Source organism: Cavia porcellus, unplaced genomic scaffold (genome assembly GCF_034190915.1).
Source record: "Cavia porcellus strain 051 isolate PalLab524CR breed Dunkin Hartley unplaced genomic scaffold, mCavPor4.1 scaffold_8, whole genome shotgun sequence".
Taxonomy (NCBI): Eukaryota; Metazoa; Chordata; class Mammalia; order Rodentia; family Caviidae; genus Cavia; species Cavia porcellus.
The window spans coordinates 13,306,934-13,327,722 of NW_026947491.1; the positions used below are offsets into that span (position 1 = coordinate 13,306,934).

Consider the following 20,789-nt stretch of genomic DNA (forward strand, 5'->3'; position numbering starts at 1 on the left):
AGGACCCAAGCACAGCTCCTCGTGGCCGCTTGGCTCTGGTCTGAATCTCCAGGTGCAACCGTGTGGGGCAGGGACCTCCTGGCGCCTGCGCAGTCACCCGCGGTTCTCGCGTGTTCCTTTCGCTCCTTCCCGAGACAGCGTGCAGGCAGACACGCGGCGGCTCCCGGCTGTGTCTGGGGCACTGCTCGGAGTGCTTTGCCTTGGTTCATCTTGCTAACACGGTGCGCTTGGCGAGCTACCCTGGGTCCCCGGCCGGGTCTCCCTCTGTCCGCCAGAGGGAGCCCGTCACACCGGTCCCGCCTGCAGGGTCACGCAGGGGGCCTCGGGTTACCGCGCAGCACTGTGCGGACGCTCGGCCGGCGTCCCCGGCTAGGATGGCTCTGATGCCCCACTGTGGGACGCAAGCGCCTGTGGGTGGAGCCCGGCACTGCCCTGCGTATGTCCCCGCGAGACCCGGGCGTGGAGAGGCCGGGAGGATGCGCGCGGCTCTGCGGAGTCATAGCGCCACCCGGCGGCAGAGGAGAGGGTGGGGCGGGCACAGCGGCTCGGGCGTCCTGAGCTGGAGCGTGAGTGTGCCCGCGTGCGTGTACCGGCGTGCGTGTGCGTGTATCAGAGGGAGAAGCAGAAAGAGGCTCAGAAAAACCCAGAGCCGCTGGGGAGGTGGGGAGCAGGGTTCTCTCCGGATCCGGGTCCCCTCTTCTGTCTCCTCCTGCCCTCCCTGAGGCGTTGCGAAGCGTGCTGGTTCCTCCTCCTCTCACTGCCCAGGTGGGCACAAAGCCGCTCGGCAGCACAACCCCGCTGCGTTCCGGGCCTTAAACAGTGCGTGCGGGCAGGGAGGACGGAGCCCGGGGGAAGCACACACAAAGGGGGTCTGCAGAAAGCACTCTGGGAACGCAGGAAAGACCGGGGAGAACAAAGCCCACCAGCAGGCTGCAGGTGGGCCTGCCCATTCCTCTTGACTGCAGATGCTGTTGCTAGGTTACTGCCACCGTTTCCATGGAAGCCAGTCAGACTGCAAGCATCTAGCTTCCCACTCAGAGCCTGAGGACCCGTGGGCCGTGCTGAGTGTGCAGGTTGCACACTGCACAATTCCAAAGAGCAGTACCGACCTGCACGACCATCCGTGGTTCGTTGGCGTGCATTTAGGGACAGAGGAGTAGGGGAAGCATGCATTTCTTGGCCTTATGGCGGGAGAAGAAGGTGCTTCCCGGTTATGGCAGTGGCCCCAGCAGGCTCCCATGAGCTTTTGTTGCATAATGAGTCATCCTGGAACCCAGAGGTTCTCAACAGTAACCATGCAATGAGCCACATGTGTTTCTATCAGAGCAGATGCAAGGCCTCCAGAGGCCGAAGCAGAGGGATTTCTCTAGAACCAACTCCTCATGCCAGCATCCAGCTGGCAAGTTCTTTGAAAAGTGACACCGAAGTCCCCAGGATGGGAGTCAGTGCACACGTGGGGGTGGGTGGCTTCAGCCAGCCTGTGCCACCCCTAACGACTGAGCCTGGCCTCTGATTGCACAGCCTGGGCCCCTCCTGGGTGCAGTCAAGGTGACTAGTGTCCTTTGGAGCCCTGGTTTGGGGCATCTGCTTTTCTACACGCTCCAGCTCATGGTCCTTGGTGCAGGTCCCCACAGGCGGCTCTGAAAAGCACGCATGCACCAGAGAGAGAGAGAGAGAGAGAGAGAGAGAGAGAGAGAGAGAGAGAGAGAGAGAGAGACAGACTCCCATAGCCTGGGTGCCTTAAGCGACACCCACAATCAGAAAAGACCACATTAGACCCTGGTTCTGGGAGGCAGGAGTCGTGGGCCCCATGGAGGCCACCTGCCCCTTGTCTGGTGACAGTCCCAGTGTTGTGAGGTACTAGTTAGGTGCTGTTGCTGTAGTTGGGCTCCCGAATGTCCCCAAGGGGTCCTTTGTTTGAGGCTGGTTCCCCATGGAGCTGCTATTGGAAGGTGGTGCCACCAAAAAGAAGCAGGGTGTCTTTGGTCATGGAGGTACTTTCAGGGGGTTTTGGGTTTTCTCTCTCTCTGTCTCTCCCTTTTGCATTACAGCTAGGATGCACTGGCCAGCTTTTCCTTGCTGAGACTTAATTTCAAGGAAGAAAGCGTGGCTCAGGAGTTTCAGTCCAAGGCAGGAGCATCAGGGTAAAAGGGTGTGGGGGAGCCAAGCTGCTCATTTCATGGCGGCCAGGAAGCAGAGCAGGGAATAGTGGCAGAGAGGAAGGGAAGGAAAAGATAGAAACCCAAGGTTGCCCTCTAGGACCCACCTAGATACACCCAGAAGTGAGTTCCATGCATCCTCCAGTTGCTTCAAGCCAAGGGAGTTGACAATGTGGGGCTTTGCCATCACTGGATGAATGGCTGTGCTGTGCCCTGCTGCATGGCACCTCTCCCCCTAGAGGCCTGAAAGGGACACGTGACCTCATCCTCTAAGACAAACCTTTCATATCCGTGTTTACTACAGCAACAGATGTAACACAAGATACACAAGTATATACAAATTTAAAAGATTGGCCAACAGTGACCAGCTAAGAAGTCAGATTTGGGAGTGTGCAGAGGGTGTTTGAACCCTGCAGACCAAAGTACCCAATCAGAGTCTGAGGCTCACTGCAGTGTCCTGTCTGAGTTGCCGCAGGACGCTGATGGCTGGACTGAGATGGGGGACAGAAGCAGATCCATTCTTCCCGGTTTCCACTTGATATCATCCAGCCTTGGGCTGGTCCCCATGCCCTAAGCTGTGGAATGACTGCGCCCGTTCAGTTGAGCTTCTCTTATTCAAGTGGACACGGTTGGTCAGCCCCCACACCTTCCCTGTTTCCTTCCTCTGTCACTGCAGGGATTTGTACCGGGAGCAGAAAGCTGCCTGTCACTCAGGTGGGGGACGGGGAGCTACAGAAGAGTGGCACTGCTGGACAGATGTCCCCTAGGTGCAGATGCAGGTTGCGTGGAAGCCAAGAAACATGTGGCCTGGGGCAGGCTATGGTGGCCAATCCCACGAGGCCACTGAATGCCATGGAGAGGGAGTTATCCTGGGGAGGACCTTTGGTGCCATCACCTCCCTGTGGGAGGGACAGCCCTGTGGCTCCTCCCCACAGGCCATCACTTTGCCCCTGTGGCCAGGGTGGCTGTGGGGTGGGCACTACCTCCTGCCTGGGTGCTCTGGCCCCTGGCACAGCAAGTAGGGGCCTGCCTGGCTCTGGGGGAGTCTTCTCTCTACACCCTTTCCCCTCCGTCCCCCATGGAGCTCTTCTGCATGCTGGCAGCTCCTGGGACAGAGGCTCTAAATTTTCAATTCCACTTGATTTTAATTAAGTGAATTTTAATCTTGAATAGCTAGCGGCTGTCTTACTGGTTGGCGGGACTGTAAGAATCTTGTTCCCAAAGAGAGTCCACGGTTGGCAGTGCCAACAGGGCCCTGGAGAGTTGTTCCTCTTTTATTCTGGGGAACAAATCCAGAGCCTTTACACTAAGCTGCATCCTCAGCCCTTTCAGTATTTCTTTTTATCTGTTATTTATTTATTTTTTTCTTTTTTTAAATTATTTTTTATCTTCAGTCAGGTCTTGCTAAGTAGCTAAGTTACTCAGGCTGAGGTCAAACTTGTGATTTTCCTGCCTCAGCTTCTCCAGTGCTGGGATTACAAGCCTGGCTCAGAGACCCAGCCCTAGCCCAGCGCTCTGGCAGCTGGGACTTTGGATTTCAGGCCAGGCCAGGGTGGAGGTGGTTCGGTCAGCCTTGTTGAGGGCCTGCAACCAGTTGGTTGACATTCTTAGGAGGAATAGGCCCCCGGGGGCGGGGGAGGGAGGATGCTGTCCCAGCTCCCTCTCTGTGGCTCTTGTGACATCACAAGATTTCCACAAGTTCCGTGCTGACTCGCATCCCCTATAAATTCTCTCTGGGCTGGCGCTGTGCACCACGGAACCCCAGTGGGCTTGTGCAGAACGAGACATCCAATCTTGAATGCTGGGCTTCACTCTCCTAGATGAGATTGGGTGCTGTGTGATTCTGCAAGAATTCGCTTTCCGTTGTGGAGACAGAAGATCCGACACCCCCAGTTTACAGGGGGAGAGGTTCTGTTTAAATTGAGTTCAGGCCCCTGCCTCCCATCCCTCTTCCTGAGAGCAGATTCTCAACCTTTGTGTTAAACCCGGAGCAGTGGCCTTATCGGAGAATCTGTGTCTGTGATGAATCCTAGTTCCGTAACCTCAAGGCAGAGCTGACATCTCAGGTGCTTTGCTTCTAATCCTTCTTTTGTAAAAATAACAACTTGCAATCCTCCTGCCTCAGCTTCCCCTAGTGTTGGGCTTCCAGGTGTGGGCCACCACAGCCTGCAAAGAATATTCCTCCATAAGTAAGACCTTACTTTTCGTGTGGTTTTCTCCTTTTCCTGTGATGGGAAGGAAAAAAGAGGAGTAAGAAAAATCGGAGCAGGTGCTGGGAGCTTGGGGTGGGAGCAGCCTCTTCCCTGGCCCTGGTTGCACTCCGCTCCTCCAAACCTCCAACCAGGGGTGCCGGGGAGCTGGACTGTATTCCTTGTAAGCCCCTGCAATGGGTGTTTGAGGTCTGAAATTGGGATGAACCCAGGGCCTCGCACGCTGGAGCTGCACCCCAGCCCATGAGGCAGGGTCAGAATCCTGGGTGGTGAAACCTCCGTGGCTCGTGGCTTGGACTCAGCCTCTCTGGCTCCCGCAGGCAGGCACCTTCTCAGCTCAGACCCACATCTACCCAGAGCCTCCTTGTCTCCATTCAGGAGTGTTTGCTGATCGCATGCAAAGCTGATTAAATGTGACTCAATGTAAATCTCATCCCCTTTCTGAGCAGGACCCAGAGCCTGGCCTGTGGGACAGAACACACCTCAGAGAGAGCCCCGCTGGGTCCACACAAAGCCCTTCTCACCCAGCCCCACAGAGCTGCCTCTGCCTTCCAGAGATCATGGCAGATACCCCGCAGGAGGGGAAGCTGACCTGCTTCCTGGACTTCACCCAGGTGGTGGATATGGCGTCCGAGACCATCGGAGGGAAGGCAAGCAGGGTCCCCGCTGCCATGGCAGGGAACCGGCAAAGTGGGTTGGCCGGGATCAGGCTGCAGCAGTGCACACTGAGAAAGCTCATCCTTCCACAGGGTTTATCTCAGTCCATTTTTCTTTTTCTTTTTTGGTATCAGGAGTTGAACTCATGACCTCACACTTGTCAGGCAGGCACTGTGCCCCTGAGCTACATTTCTGGACCCAAAGGGTTTATCTTAAACTGAAAGAACCCTGGCAAGGGTGACTTTGCTCTTCCTCCCTCCTTCCCTCCCTCCCTCCCTTCCTTCCTTCCTTCCTTCCTTCCTTCCTTCCTTCCTTCCTTCCTTCCTTTCTTCCTTCCTTCTTTTGACCATCCCAGGAAGTGAAGTCAGGACTTTTGCACTGAAATACACCCGCAGCCCTATTTCATTTCGTTTCGTTTATTTAAGTCAGGGTCTCACTAACTCACTAAGTCACCTGGCCTGGTCTGGAACTTAGGATGATCCTCCTGTCTCAGCCTCCCAGAGTGCTGGGATGACAGGGAAGCACCACTGCCCTCTGGGAGGAGGTTTGCTATGGGCAGTGTCAGTGCTCCCCAAGCTTCCTGTGGTGCAAATCACTGTGGAGCTGTTTGGAGTCCAGGGGCATAGGCCCCCTGGAGGCTGCAGAGAGAAGACCCCATGCTGCCCCAGGGCCTCATATTCCACCTCCAAGCAGAAAGTGTCTCCTGGGGGACAGGGGACAGGTGAGATAGTGGGACCTTGGCAGCCACATCTGCCCTCCCTTAGGGCTCTGGGCTGGGGTCAGGGCCCTGGGCTCTGCCCTTGAGGCTGCTGTCTGAGGTCCCTCGCTCAGGGGTGATTGGGAAATCGCGGCCACACAGCACTTGGTTACAACCAGTGGCAACTCCTTCCCTGCAACCGCACTGCCTTGGTGGATGCCGACTAGGACAGCCGCCTGCAAGGCAAGAGTGACCCGGGTGTGGCCCTGGGCCCTTTCTCTTCTTTCTTTCCTTTCTCCCTTTTTATTTCTTTCTTTCTTTCCTACCTTCTTTCTTTCTTTCTTCTTCTTCTTCTTTTTTTTTTTTTTTTTTTGAGACAGGGTCTCACTATGCAGTTCAGGCTGGGTTTGAGCTCACTTTGTAGCCCAGGCTGGTCTCAAACGCGCAACAATCCTCCTGCCTCAGCCTCCCGAGTGCTGGGATTACAGGCATGAGATACCACGCCCACTGTGCTTGCTTTTTCTTTTTTTTTTTTTTTTGTCTTTTTCATTTTTATTGGTACCGGGGATCGAACTCATGACCGCCTGCTTGCAAGGCAGGTGCTTATGCTGCTGAGCTAAATCCCTAGCCCCCTTTCTTTCTTTCTTTCTTTCTTTCTTTCTTTCTTTCTTTCTCTCTCTCTCTCTCTCTCTCTCTCTCTCTCTCTCTCTCTCCCTCCCTCCCTCTCTTCCTTCCTTCCTTTCTCTCTTTCTTTCCTTCCTTCTACTCTTTTTTCTTTTTCATCTCGCTGTTGTGGGAGAATCACAGCCACCAAGACCTTTGTGGTTCTTGAAGAAAGTTGACCCTTCTGAGGCTGAGGTGGGAGGATCACAAGTCCAAACCCAGCTGGGTCTGGTGGGGCACGCCTGTAATCCCAACACTCGGGAGGCTGAGGGGAAGAATGCCTCTAGTTCGAGGCCATTTTGGGCTCCCTAGTGAATTCAAGGCCAGCATGAAACACATCTCGAGACCCTGTCTCAAAATAAAAAAGGAAAAAGGGCATGGAGGGAGCTCAGTGCCCAGGTCCTGGGTTCAAGCCCCTGTACCAGCATCACTGCCACAACTACAAAGGAGACTGCTTGGTGTGCTGTTCAGGCGTGTACTTTTGCTTCCTAATGGGGAAGGTGGCGGGAGAAAAGGGCTGGAGAGGACAGGAGAGGAGGGGGGGAGGCGTAAACCTTTGCAGAATGTGTGGCTCAGCTGCACACAGCATCTCTCCCCCTGGCACTGCCACTCCCTGTTTCACTGTAGCTTACCACGTTTCACCAGGCTGTGACATACAGCAGCTTTAAACCTGTGGTTCTTCATCTTTGCTTCTGCTTTTCTTCATTTAGATTTTATTCGCAACAGATGACTTTTATGCTCCAGCTGAAAACCTCTTAAAGGTATTGCCCCCTGCCATGGACCCCAGGGAATGGTGGTGTAGACAGATCTATGCCGTGGTGTGAGTTCAGACTTCCCTGTGTGTTGGGGGGGGGGGGAGTGGGAGTCACATGCTGGATACTGTGGCCGTGTGTTTTTCTGGAGACAGGGTTGTGCTATGTAGTCCAGGCTGTCTCTGAGTTGGCTACGTAGCCCTGGTTGGTCTCAAACTTGTGGCAATCCTCCTGCCTCAGCCTCGCAAGTGTTAGAATTATAAGTGCATGCTTGGCCCAGCCCTGTGTTTTCTACTGCAGTACAGTTAAAGCATTTACACACTCACCTTTTACTGTGATCACCCTGTGTCATCTTTCCAGAGCGACAGCCCGACATTTAAAGAACACGAGTACACTGAGTTTGGGAAGTGGATGGATGGCTGGGAGACCAGGCGGAGGAGGGTTGCGGGTAAGATGCCAAGACCTCACACCAACACTGCAAAGTCTAAGGCTGGGGCTGTGGTCTGTGGGCTGTGTTCACTGCCCAATGTCCCCGTGTGAATCCAGGCTCTGAGAGGTCAGAGGGAGCAGCTTGCACCCCATCCCCAACCAGACAGCAGCTGGAAAGGCCAGGGAGGGGGGGAAGCTTTGTGTGGAATGTGGAAATATCGGAGAGGGCCGTGGGTGGTGGCAGGAGCAACTCGGCCCAAAGTGCTCAGTCAGGGCGTTTGTGTTGGACCCTTGATCGTGATCTGCAGTGGGTGATCTCACCACTTCGTTACCATAGAGATGAATCCCTTAATTCAGCCCACGTCACCCAGCCAGCCCGAGGAGCTGGAAAGCAAACCAAGATCTATCATCTGTCATGGCCACACCTTAAACTGCTACCTCTATTTGCCCTCATTTAGGTTTTGCAGGACTGGGAATGAACCCAGGGCCTTTCGATGAGCTGGCCTCTTTTTCTGTTTTTCATTTTGAGAGACAGTCTTGCTAAATTGCTAAATTGCCCAGACTGGTTTGGAACTTGTGATCTTCCTGCCTCAGCCTCCTAGATTGAAATCCCTAGAGCGATCAGAGGTGTACATCACCATCCAGACCAGCCACCATTTTTATTTGTTGTTACTGGTTAGTCTGGTTTTATTTATTTATTTATTTTTGAGGTAAGGTTGTGCGTAGCCCAGGCTGGCCTTGAACTCATGGCAATCCTCTTGCCTCAGCCTCTCAAGTGCTGGGGTTACAGGCATGTGCCACCATGCCCAGGTGTTACTGATTAGTCTTAATCACCATATAACTCTTTTAGCTGAAAAAATGCTAGAAAAAAAAAAGAACAAATTCAGGTATTAGGTTGATAACCGGGTTCGTTTTATTAAAGTATTAAAGAATTATTAGCTATCTTTCATTTTTATATTTTTTTCCCAAATCTATTTTATTTTAAGAAGAGAGGAAAAAAAGAAAGAAAATAAAAAAACTACAACAAAATTTTGAAACATGTCAGTCAGGGATTTTTTTTTAAACATTTCTATAGTACTCAAGTCAGTATTAGATTCTAATACATCTGGACTTTTAAGGTAGGTTTATTTTAGGGTTTTTTCATTTTCTTTTTTCCTTCTCTTTCAATTTATTTTATGTTATTATTTTTAAGTTTTTTTTTTCTTTTTCATTCTTTTTTTTTTTTTTTTTTTTTTTTTTTGTCTTTTTCGTTTTTATCGGTACCAGGGATCAAACTCACGACTGCCTGCTTGCAAGGCAGGTGCTTATGCGGCTGAGCTAAATCACCAGCCCCTTCTTTTTCATTCTTAATTTTGTATTTTATTTTATTTTTTTGGAGACAGAGTCTCACTCTGTAGCTCAGGTTGACCTCACACTCAGGTATCCTCCTGCCTCAGCCTCCTGAGGGTTGGAATTGAAAGCTTGCGCCACCATGCTGGGTTTAGTACATTTTTGTCAGCAGTCTGAGATCGCGGTGACCCGGGTGTGGAAGGGGGATGGCTGGGTCACACGCAGGGGTCGCTATAAGTTTCAGGATGCTAGTCCTCACCCCACACCCCAGTGGAGGAGCAGCCACAGCCACCACGCTGCCACCAGCCTGGGTCGGGCGGTCGCCAGGCTGCTTGTCCTCTGCTTTGGCCAGCTCTGGTGCTCCGGGCCCTTTCCCTCTGCACACAGGTCATGACTGGTGTGTCATCAGGTTGGGGATCGAAGGCATCATCCTTTGCTTTGACGTGGACCTCGCGCACTTCGCTGGGAACCACCCACCCCGGGTGTCCATCCAGGCTGCCTACCTGGGAGAAGGTGTGCGGGGGCGGACGGCGGGTTGTGACCAGGAAGCCCGGGATGGGCAACTGTGAGGCCCATGGCTCTGGCCCGCACGTGGCCACTGCACTGGGCACAGCGGCCGCGCAGCTTTGGGGTTTTTGGGAGTGTCCTTCGGCTTCCGGGACCTGGGAGATGACCTCGGCTGCACGTTCGCTCCTCCCACTGGGAATCTCTGCATGTTGGTCTTTGAATTAATTGTCTAAGAAATGTATGCAGCTGTACCATGGGTGAGCAAACATAGGGTGGATGTTTTCTAAATAAATGTAAACATTTATTAAAGACCCATTGCCACAATCCTCCTCAAAGTCTTCCCCCTAGTTTTGCACACACTGGTCCCATCGTCCCTGCCGCTTTCTGCAGCAGCTCTGGGGTCCTCTCTCCTGAGGGTCTTTAGCTGCACTGTCCCGGCTGCCTCCCGGCTGAATGGATTCAAAGTGTCTCCTTTTCCTGGTCACTGGGAAGAACCAGCAGTGACATAGGGCCAGATCTGGTGATTGAGGTGGGTGAGGACACAGCGTCCTGTTTTCCTGAGCTGCCTTTCTGTGGGGTGCAGCTCGGAAGCAGCAGCAGCAGCAGTCACTGTGTTTTTGATCCTGCCTGGTAAAGACCTTCAGGAAAGAGGACTCCAGAGCTGCTGCAGGAAGTGGCCAGGAGGATGGGATGAGCGCATTGAGTCGACGAGAATATTCTGAGGAACATTCGCGGCCTTGTGTCTTCTACTGTAATGAATTTCTTTTCTGCCCCACACCGTGCTTTCCTGTCACCCCTTGGATGGGTGCACATGCTGTGCTTACCATTGATCATGTCACAGAGGAAATTCTTCCCGGAAGTGTTAGGTGCCCAGTACTCAGGAGGCTTGGTAGGGAGGAGTAGACCCTGCTCCCACAGATGGCCGGGGTACCAAGAAGGTAAGCGATAAGTGGAGAGATGGTACTTTGCATGTAGGACACCCGTGACCAATGCAGGGGAGGCCAGACAAGGGTCTGAGCGCTGCTTTTTCTGAACCTGAGTCCTGAGGGTGCAGCTGGCCTCGGGGGTGCCTCCTGCCAACCTGAGGGTTCCAGCCTCAGGCAATATAGTCAGCGTTTCAGTTGCAAATGGAGCACAAAACACATCGCATGGCCTTTTGTGATAACCTATTAAATGTTGAGGAACTGCAGTGTCCACTTCTGGGGTCATTGGGTGCTGTGACTTCAGCAGTGACACGCTGAGTCCTGCTTGGGGATGTGGAGTGGCCCCACTTTATGCTGACAGGGCATCGTCTCTGTGATTCTGCACTGAATGGTCCCTCTGACTTCAGGTAAATTGCCAGAGATACCACCACGAGGGGACAGGACGGGAACCGCAGCTAGCCTTGAAGAGTTTGCCACTATCTCGGAGGTATGCCTGCCCCCACAAAAGATGAGGTCACATTCTGGAGACAGGAAGGAGCTAGTGCTGTAGGCCCGGCCACAGAAGGCCATCCTCTGGGCTCCTGGACCCCGGTACCTATGCATTGATTTCCGCCCCCCCTGCCCCCAGTACTGAGGATTGGACTCAGGACCTTTGCACTGAGCTATAATCTCCAGTCCCACTTTTGAAAACAGGCTCTTGCTAAATCTTCCACACTGGACTTGACTGGTGATCCTCCTGACTCAGCCTCCCAACGTGCTGGGATTACAGATGTGCGCCACTGTACTGGGCTTACCCTATACCTCCTTTATCCTCCCACCGTGGCACTGCAAACACATGTTCTGTGGGTGTCCTGGCAAAATATTTCTTCAGCAGCCTGCATTCTGCTTCTGGCCTGGGAAGTGCAGACAGAATGGGAGAGTCAGCCTCTTTTTTTTTTTTTGTTTTATCTTATGGGTACTGGGGATCGAACTCACGACCCCCTGCTTGCAAGACAGGTGCTTATGCCGCTGAGCTAAATCCCCAGCCCCTCAGCCTTTTCTTTTTAAGAGTGTTTTTTTCTTAATACATCTTTGCGGTACGCCACGGCGAGTTGGTCCACGGACAGACCACAGCTTAGCTCTTTTCACACTATTGTTCAAATCTACTAATTAATTTCCATCATGTTATAAAGTGTTCCCCTCTAACAGACTCGGAAACAACCGCAACAACACCTCGGCTCTCAGGCTGAGAAACACCAGTCTAGGCAAAGCCGTTTAGGGTTTGGCTGAGCAGGCTCCCTGGACTCCCGGAGCTGCCACGGAGTTTAACAGTTCCATCACAAGTCCCATGTCTACTGCAGGGCACCCTGGGGCTGCTGCAGGGAGCTCCGTGTCCCTGCCACCTTCATCCGGCAGCTTTTTGATCAATGTGGGGAATCATTATCAGTATTTTTATTAATGTGTTCTATAGGCATCCAGCTTTTAAAATTTTTTTGTCCAGGCTGGCCTTGAACTCACCGCCGGAGTGCAGTGGGGTTACAGGCTTGCATCGCCATGGCCGGTATACAGCATTTGTGTTTATTCCGAAGCATCTCTGCCCCTTGGCCCCCGCAGAGGCAGGGGATGAGCTCTCTCATCCTAACACTTTGCTTTTATTTAGTTGCAGTCGGAGCACTGGAGTCACTTGGTGCCCATGACCGAGCTTAAACCAGGAACCCTCACCTTCAGCCACAACTATTTCCTGGTCAGTTCCCGGCAGAGGTGGACACACGTGCGCCTGAACATCTTCCCAGGTGCGTGCGTGAGGGGTCTCTGCAGTCTGAGGAATCGGGGACCCTTGAGTGACAAAATCTCCGTATCTCATGCATGTTCTCTCTAGGATGGATTTTAGCCCTAAAATCTACCCTTCTGTGCCTTAGAGAAAGATTTGAGTCTATTCATCAGTAAGAGGTAGTGACAAATTCTCCAGTCAGTTGGATGCCGATCAGCTAGGTATCTCCCAGCAGTTTCTGTGCTGCAAGTAGCTGAAGTGATATGAGACTGACTCTCTGTTATTTCTTTGTAGCAGTATTATTGTGATGTAATTCACATAAGGTACAATTCACTCTCCTGAAGTACACAATCGCAGTGTATGCACAGGTATGAAAGTACTCTCACTGCAATCAAGTTCATTTATTATTATTTTTGGAGACAGGGTCTCACTGTGTAGTGCAGGCTGACCTTGAATTAACTTTGGAACCCAGGCAGAACTCATGGTGATCATTCTGCTTCAGCCTCCCTGAGTACTGGGCTTACAAGCAGGCACAAGCACGCCCAGCCTCTTTTGCTCTTTTTAAAACTGAGCTTCTATCTTTTATTACTGAGTTAAATGGTTTCTTTATATATTCTAGATAAAGGAAGGCCCCCTTTCTTTTAAGCTATGATTCGTGAATATTTTTCTCACTTTGCAAAAGTATCTTCTCACTCTCCGGGGAGAGCCTTTGGAAGCACAGCAGGTTTTGATTTCGGTGGAGTTCAGTACATGTTTTTTAGTTTTTGTGGCTCAGTCTTTTGGGGTTCCATCTGGGAACCACTGTCAACACCAAGACGGTGAATATTTGTCCCACATGATTTTTTTCCCCTCGGTGTTCTATAGACTTATTCTTCTGATCAAAGACAGAGTTTATTTACATGTTAGGTTTGCATCTTTGTTGAAGGCTGAATTAAGTTTTGTAGCTGGTATCGTACTGGGTATCGATCATTTCAGAACTGTTTTTGCAAACGCTCTTGTCTCTCAGTTGAATGACTTGGGGGTTCCTTGTGGAAAATTCATTGACACAGAGGTTTATTTCCAAACTCTAAAGCCAGGTGTGGGGGTACATGCCTGTAATCTCAGCACTAGGGAGGCTGAGGCAGGAGGAAACAACCCCACAAGTTCGAGGCTGGCCTGGACTACATAGAGAGACCGTGTCTCAAAACAAAACAAAAAGCAAAAACAAGAGCACAAACTCTCAGCTCTACCTTAGTGACCTATTTTTCAGTGTTTATAGCAGTACCACGTGGTATTGATTAGTCTTGTAGTAGGCAGTATTGAAAGTATTCAAGTTGGAAAGTCTGAGTCCTACAGACCTTTTTCTTTTCTAAGATTGTTTTTTGAATCTTTTGTGAGTCCGCACTTTTGGAATTGACTCTCAAACATCTACAGTGAAGCCAGCTGGAATTCTGCAGGGAATCTCACACTGAATGTGTTGCCTGATTTGGGGGCACCGTTATCTAGAGGGAATCAAGTGTCACAGTCTGTGAACATGGGCTATCCTTCCATTTGTCAATTTATTTAGGCAGAGTCTGGCCATGTAGTTCAGACCAGCCTGGAACTCATTATGTAGCCCAGGCTGGTCTTGACTTTGTGATGATCCTCCTGTCTCAGCCTCCTGAGTGCTGGGATTCCAGGCATGAGCCATCATGCCTGGCCCTGTCCTGCCATTTATTTAAGCTTCTTTTCATTCATTTCAAGAATCCTTTGCAGTTCTCAGAGTGGAACGTCTCACTTCTTTTGCAAAATTTGATCTTGCACACTGCAACCTTGCAGAATGTTTTCGTGTTAGCAGTGTGTAAGTGGCAGGGACTAGTGTCCAGGTCTGACTTCCTGTCTTACTGGGAAAGCATTTTGGTTTTCAGCATTAAATATGCAGCTACCTGTGACTTTTTATAGCCACCCTTTGACAGGTTATGAAAGTCCCCTCCCATCCTATTTGTTGAGGGTTTTCATCCTGAGAAGGTGTGGGAGTTTGTCAAATGCTTCTTTGTGTGTCGATTGAAATTGTGTGGTTTGTGTCTATATGCATTATTGATACAGTGGATTGTTGAGTCTCAACAGACATCCTTGAGTGAATGTTGATTTGGAATGTTCGTCGTCCTAACTGTAACTCACTTCTCAGGGCACAAGTCAGCAGAGAGAGTGCTACACACTATCATGCCAAAGCTCCTCTCTCTCTCTCTCTCTCTCTCTCTCTCTCTCTGTCTCTCTCTCTCTCTCTCTCTCTCTCTCTCTCTCTCTCTCTCTCTGTCTCTTTCTCTCTGTCTCTCTCCTTTCTTTGAGACAAGGTCTTCCTATGTATAGCTCAGGTTGGCTTTGAGCTCCCTGTGTAGCCCAGGTGATTCTCCTGCCTCAGCCTTCTGAGTGCTAGATTTTAGGCATGTGCCACCATGCTAGGGATTCTATACTCCAAGCCTCAGAGATTGGTATTCAAGGTGACTTTAAAAAAATGAAAACCAGGGCGGGGGGGGGGGTTAGCTCAGCAACATAAGTGCCTGCTTGGCAAACAAGAGGTTGTGAGTTCAATCCCCGGTACCAAAAAAACCAAACCAAACCAAAACAAAACAAAACAACAACAACAACAAAAAAACCGTGACAGATTAGCGCTATGGAGAAGCAAACAGGGAGACCTGATACAGCTTCCCTGGGAAGCCAAGCTAGGGCAGGAGAGGGGTTCTGTGGGTAGGTAACAGGAAACGCTTTTCTTTTTTTTTTAATTCAAAAAAAAGTCAGACAAGAAACACAAAAAGCAAAAGACATAAACAACAACAGCAGATTCAAAACAATAACAATACAGGTCTTCAAAACAGAATGAAAGAAATTTAAAATGGTTGTTATATTTCATATTGTTCACTTTTTTCAAATACAGAGAAGAATATTAAACAAAATAGAAAAACAGGAACGAAGGGTAGAACAATACCAAATTCAAAAAAAATTATCACTATAGAATCACTAGTTGTTACATTTCTCACTGTCATCTTAAAAAATAGCTGCCAAAGTCACAAAATCAAAGCATAAATAGTGGCTAGACACTCAAACATTGAGAGTAAATTCCTTCTGTTCAATGTTCCTACAGAGATTGAATAACACGGTCACCTGTGTTACACACTTTACATACCGTTATACTCTTAGAGCTCTTTCCTTCCCTTTCACTTTCCCCATATCCATTATACTTTTTGGATCCCAGTATTCTGTCAGTTTTTATTGTTTCTTACACTAGAGAGACAATGTGACATTTACTCATGTGAGTCTTGTTTGTTTTGCTAATGAGGATATTTTCAAGTTGCCTCCATTTACCTATAAAGGCAGGAAAGGCCTTTCTGAGGTTGTGACATTTCTATTGAGACCCAAGTGCAACAGGCAGTCTTGGAGATCACAGAAAGCTGATCTGGTGCAAGATGACATCACATGCAAAGTCCCTGGGGCAAATGGCATGCTGTATTTACAGTGTCACACTGTGATGTGGGGCATAAGTAGGGGTGGCAGTGGGCAGGAGTGGCAGAGTCTAGCAGGAGATGACCCTGGAGTCAACTGGAGGGCTCTTGGGGGCCACTTCCCTGTCAACAGAAAGGCAACTTTCCTTTCCAGATGGTGGGATCGCCCGCCTCAGGGTATACGGTACTGGACAGAAAGACTGGGTCACAGCATACCCCAAAGAACCTGTGGATTTGGCTGCCATCGTTTTTGGGGGCATCTGTGTAGGATTTAGCAATGCCCACATTGGACACCCCAATAATATGATAGGTGAGAATGGGTTGGGGATGTACCCTTTACACAGATCTGTGGGTGCCAGCATCAGTACCCATGGTGGCCAGGATGGGCAGAAGGAAGGGACCAGGAAGCCACACAGGGTGGAGGACAGGAGGGTCGCATCTCTCCAACTCGGGCTAGTCAACACTAGTAACCAGCCTTAGGTCCTTGCTACCAAAGGAAGAGGGACGTTTACCCACTCAGTGGTTTTTAATGAAAATAATTCGGGTAGCAAGGCCCAGCTATGCGGACCTAACTGTAATGACACCAGTGCCTCTGTTCTGGCGTGGATGAAACCCTGGCCACGGCATTCATGGAGGTTTTCCCCGCAGGAGTTGGCAAGGCCAAGTCCGCAGTGGATGGCTGGGAGATCGCACGGCGGCTGGACCGGCCCCCGGTGTTAGAGGTCAGAGCTACACAGCGACAGCTTCAGGTTTTCCTGAGAAGTGTCTTTAGGTGGGGGGGGAGTAGGGGTCCGGGGGTGAGGTGGCACATGTCAGTAACCCCAGCTCTGGAGAGGCTGGAGCAGGAAGATCCCCTTGAGTTTGAAGCCAGCCAGAGCTCTATAATGACCCTGTCTCAAAACCTAAAAGCAACAAGACCAACAACAACAAAAAGTATTTTTAATACATTTTCTCTTTAATGTTACACCTGGGAAGGGTCTAGTGTTTTTTCTTTTAGAAACCTCCTTGACGTCATTTGAAGTGCTTGTAACTACCATTCACATTTTCCAAATGTCCTGCTGCTGCTCAACCCATTTCTGAAAAACTCCTCTGTTTCCTCAATAAGAAAACCAAAAGCATCTGTAGTTTAATAATACAACAGTTACAAGCAAATTTTCTGGTAGACTTATAGGTAAAGACATGAGTTTAATTTTTTTTTTTTTTTTTTTTTTGAGGTATTGATGCCCTGAGCTCCATCCCCAGCCCTTTTGAAATCTTAAAATTTTGAGACAGGGATTCTCTAAGTCACCAAATTATCCAGGCTGGGCTGGAATTTACAATCCTCCTGCCTCAGCCTCCCAGAATGCTGGAATTACAGGCGTGCATCTCCGTGTCTGCCTGAGTTTGATACTCTTTACTCCAAGGCTTCCTGCAAATTTGTGACTGGTAGAGGGCGCTAGAGTCGATTTAGCTGTTCCCATGGCCAATAGCTAAGCTGAGATAAGGAGACCAAAGCAAACACACTTTGCAGTTTGCATGTGGCGCAGGCAGCTGAGAGGACTCCGCTGGCTTGGGGTGGTTCAGAGGCGGGCCATGCATTGGGAGAGGCGTGACCAGCAGATTCTGGCTTAGGTCAGAAAAACCTACCCGATGCCCTGGGAGCTGGCTGAGATGGAGACCCTTTCCTGCCTGGCGTTGTGCACGTTGTGTAGAAAATCATACCTGCAATTTACAAAAAGCTTAGGGAGAACCCAAGGAGCAGAGGTGTGGGCTCTAAGGAGGGGTGGGGAAGCCGCGGGGTACACGCCCGGCGCTGTCCAGCGGGGCAAACGCGTAAGGAAAGGAGCAAGCCAGGAGCCAAGGTGCAGAAAGAGGAAATGTCAGTGTTTTCATCTGCTGGGCTTCCGGATTAGTTTCCGGATTCTAAATTGATTTTCCTCCCCTCCCCCACACCTCCTTCTTTTTTATTTTTATATTATGGAAAAAAGATAAAACCGAATTTCATAACAAGGTGATAGGAGAATAACAATAGCTAATACATTGCATGTTATCTTTAAAGTTGTTACAGTACAAGATACAGGGATGAAAAATTCTCCAATGGATATAAGTACAAACTTGCCTTTTCCTCTTTTCTTTCCAAATCCATTTTATTCAAGGATAAAAAGAAAGAAAAAAAGAAAGAAAACCTACAACATAGTTTCAAAACACATCAATGAGGGGCAGCAATGATCTCCACCCCAAATCCTTCACCTAGGGCACAAGACGTCTGTATTCAGCTGTCCGGAAAACACTTCCTTTTCCATCAACCTTCCTTTTCCTTTTCCTCTCCTATTTTTCCTTTCCTTAAACCCTCTCTCCCCATTTCACAGAATCTATCACACATTTTAGACCCCATTTGCTCTCAGTTTCTCACACCAGAGGGATGATGCAATGTTTGCCCTTGTAAGTTGGTTTATCTCTCCCGTGAGTGCAGTCTCAGGAAGCCTACAGAGTCTCACGTTTATCCTTCTGTTTCATCCCAGACGGACGAGAAGGGCCTTCTCCTAGGCCCAGGGGGTGAGTGGGCCGTCTTCCGGTTGGCCCATCCTGGGGTTATAACGCAAATCGAAATTGACACGAAACATTTCAAAGGTAAATGCGGGGCCACAAGAAGTACCTGGAGACGGGGTGCTTGTTTGGAAGGTGGGGTGTCCCATGGCTTGGGGCGGGGAGGACCTGCCTTGCCTTCTCCGGTCAGCACCCTGTGCCTTATGGCAAATCACTCGCAGCTCACCCTGCTTTCCTAAAGGTACAGTGGACCTGGGGACTCCAAAGGTTCCCAGGGTCCAGGCTGATGAGGGCAGGGCAGGTATTTGAGAGTGGAGCAACCATTTCCTTCTCAGTCTTGAATTTATGGCAGCAAACCTTCTCCTGATTAAAAAACATGGATAAGCAACCCAGACATTCCATCTTTATTGTCTTTGAAGTCTATACATGGGTCATCAAATTAAGAAAGGTGTGACGGTACACTTGTGATCTCAGCACTCAGGAGGCTGAGGCAGGAGGAGCACCAGGACTTCAAGGCAAGCCTGAAGTACAAAAAAGCAAAGAAAAAGAAAATTCAAGGTCAGGGTCATTAAAGTTCTGTCACTTAGGTGACATTTTGTAAGTACCAGACTGGGTACTGTGTGATTGTTTATCTCTTGGGAGACTTTTTTATTTTTATGTTTTTGTCTTTTTGAGTTAGGGTCTCACTTTGCAGTTCAGCCTGGCCTTGAGCTCACTATGTGGTTCCAGGCTGGCCTTGAACTCTTAGTGACCCTCCTGCCTCAGTCTCTTAAGTGCTGGGATTACAGGTGTGTGCTACCACACCCGGTTTGAAGATTGATTTTTAGATATCTTGCAAATCATTAGGACTTTATTTAATTATTAGCATTATTTCAAGGCACAAGATATAACATCATCATGGTATTATTTTAAGAAGTCTCGGTGAGTTTGGCCTGCTTTTGGAAGACTGTTTTATTTCGTTTATTCATTTATGTACCTGTTTGTTTACAAGGTACTGGGATTGAACCCAACGCGTCATACTGAGTTATATCACCAGTCTTTTCTGTTTTGTTTATTCTGAAACAGGATCTTGCTAAGGTTGCTACAAGTTACCCAGACTAAGCTCAAACATGATCTTTTGATCCTCCTGTCTCAGCCTCCGATACCATTAGGATTGCAAGGCATGCACCACCACATCCATCTAGGACTACATTTTACTTTTTTAAATTGTAATTTGATTTATTTTTGGAGTGTTTTTGTTTGTTTGTTTTTTTTTGAGGCACAACCTTGCTGGGTAGATCACACTGGCCTTGAACTATGGCGTTATGGCGTACAGGCTGAACTCACAGTGATCCTCCTGCCTCAGCCTCCCCAGTGCTGGGATCACAAACCTGATTTAAAAAGCCTGACAAAGAGAAGCATGGGAGAAGCTGGGCGTGGAACACATAGTGCCCCTTCACTCCCCAGGGAACTCTCCGGACAGCTGCAAGGTGGACGGGTGCATCCTGACCATGCAGGAGGAAGAGGACGCAGCCAAGAGCCAGTGGCTGCTGCCGGCCTCCAAGTGGAAATCGCTGCTGCCGACCACCAAGGTGGGTGTGGCCCAGATTAGCGGCCGCCCTCTACACTGCGGCTTCCGGCTTCCGTATCAGACCCGGCACCCCTCGCTTTTGCATTTCTAATACTTCTTCTTTTTCGGGGCATTAGGGATCGTGCCCAGCGCCTTGCACCCTACTTCAACCCCAGCTCTTATTTGTTTTGAGACAGGGTCTTGCTACATTGCTCAGATTAGGTATAAATTTGTGATCTTCTTGCCTCAGCCTCCCAAAGTGCTGGGATGACAGGCGCGCACCACCACAGCCGGTGGATTTCATTAAAATTATGTGCTAAGAATACATAAGTGGGAAAACGTTTTTTGCACTCTATTAACATTTACTAGCTCTAAGGGGGTGTGTACCTGGGGTAGGCGTTGCTGTGAGACGTTCTAGGTGCGTCTTTGATCCTGGAGGCGGGTGGGGATCTTTGAAGGCCAGGCCTGCTCCTTGTCACCACCGAGACTGCCCAGCCGATCTCCTCTTCTGCTTGATTTGTCGGCTTAACTACTAACCATAGCAAACACCATGGGCCACGCGTGTGGCGCACGCCTGTCATCCCAGCAGTCGGGAGGCTGAGGCAGGAGGATCCCTGTGCGTTGGAGGCCAGCCTGGGCTACATAGACGCTAAACACTCATGCCAGCATTATTTGAGCATCTCTTCCTAGTAGCAGATTTCTAAGCCAAGTTGTCGTTGGATAATTTTTTAAGTTAATAAAAAGTCTTTTTTTATTTTTTGAAGACCGAGTCTTTGTATGTAGCCCAGGCTGGCCTCCAACTCCCAGCGACCCTCCTGTCTCAGCCTCCCAAGTCCTGGGATGACAGGGGTGCAGCACCGCGCTGGGCGGGGTGACCGAGCCACCCAACTTCGCTGTAACCTCTGACCACCTCTTTTCTCGCAGCTGTTGCCGGACCAGAGTCACCAGTTCGACAGCCTCACGCTGGAACTGCAGGACGTCATCACGCATGCCAGGCTCAGCATCGCCCCGGACGGGGGCGTGAGCCGCCTACGCCTGCGCGGTTTCCCCAGCTCCATCTGCCTGCTGCGGGTGGGGAAGAGGCCCGCCCGGCTCTTCGAAGACTGTCAGCAAGGTCAGCCTTAGTCTTGGCCCCGCAGCTAATAAAGTGCTTGTGGCATAGACAGTGGCATGTTGCGCG

At 50.1% G+C, this 20,789-nt stretch overlaps 1 protein-coding gene across 2 annotated transcripts; it reads left to right on the forward strand.

Annotated features, from left to right (window-relative positions):
* Positions 1 to 131: 131 nt before the first annotated feature.
* On the forward strand, positions 132 to 20,770 carry Allc (allantoicase). Of its 2 annotated transcripts, none has more exons than XM_063254415.1 (12): positions 132 to 221; positions 4,819 to 5,019; positions 7,097 to 7,147; positions 7,499 to 7,586; positions 9,284 to 9,409; positions 10,734 to 10,813; positions 11,966 to 12,098; positions 15,689 to 15,844; positions 16,183 to 16,256; positions 18,036 to 18,144; positions 19,507 to 19,631; positions 20,534 to 20,770. In XM_063254415.1, the coding sequence occupies exons 2-12, from the start codon at positions 4,930 to 4,932 to the stop codon at positions 20,732 to 20,734; spliced, it is 1,233 nt and encodes a 410-aa protein (XP_063110485.1). In that variant the 5' UTR covers positions 132 to 221; positions 4,819 to 4,929; the 3' UTR covers positions 20,735 to 20,770. The 2 variants fall into 2 exon arrangements, with proteins under 2 accessions (XP_063110485.1, XP_023418729.1); XM_023562961.2 differs by lacking the exon at positions 132 to 221 and adding an exon at positions 3,920 to 4,225.
* Positions 20,771 to 20,789: the final 19 nt, after the last annotated feature.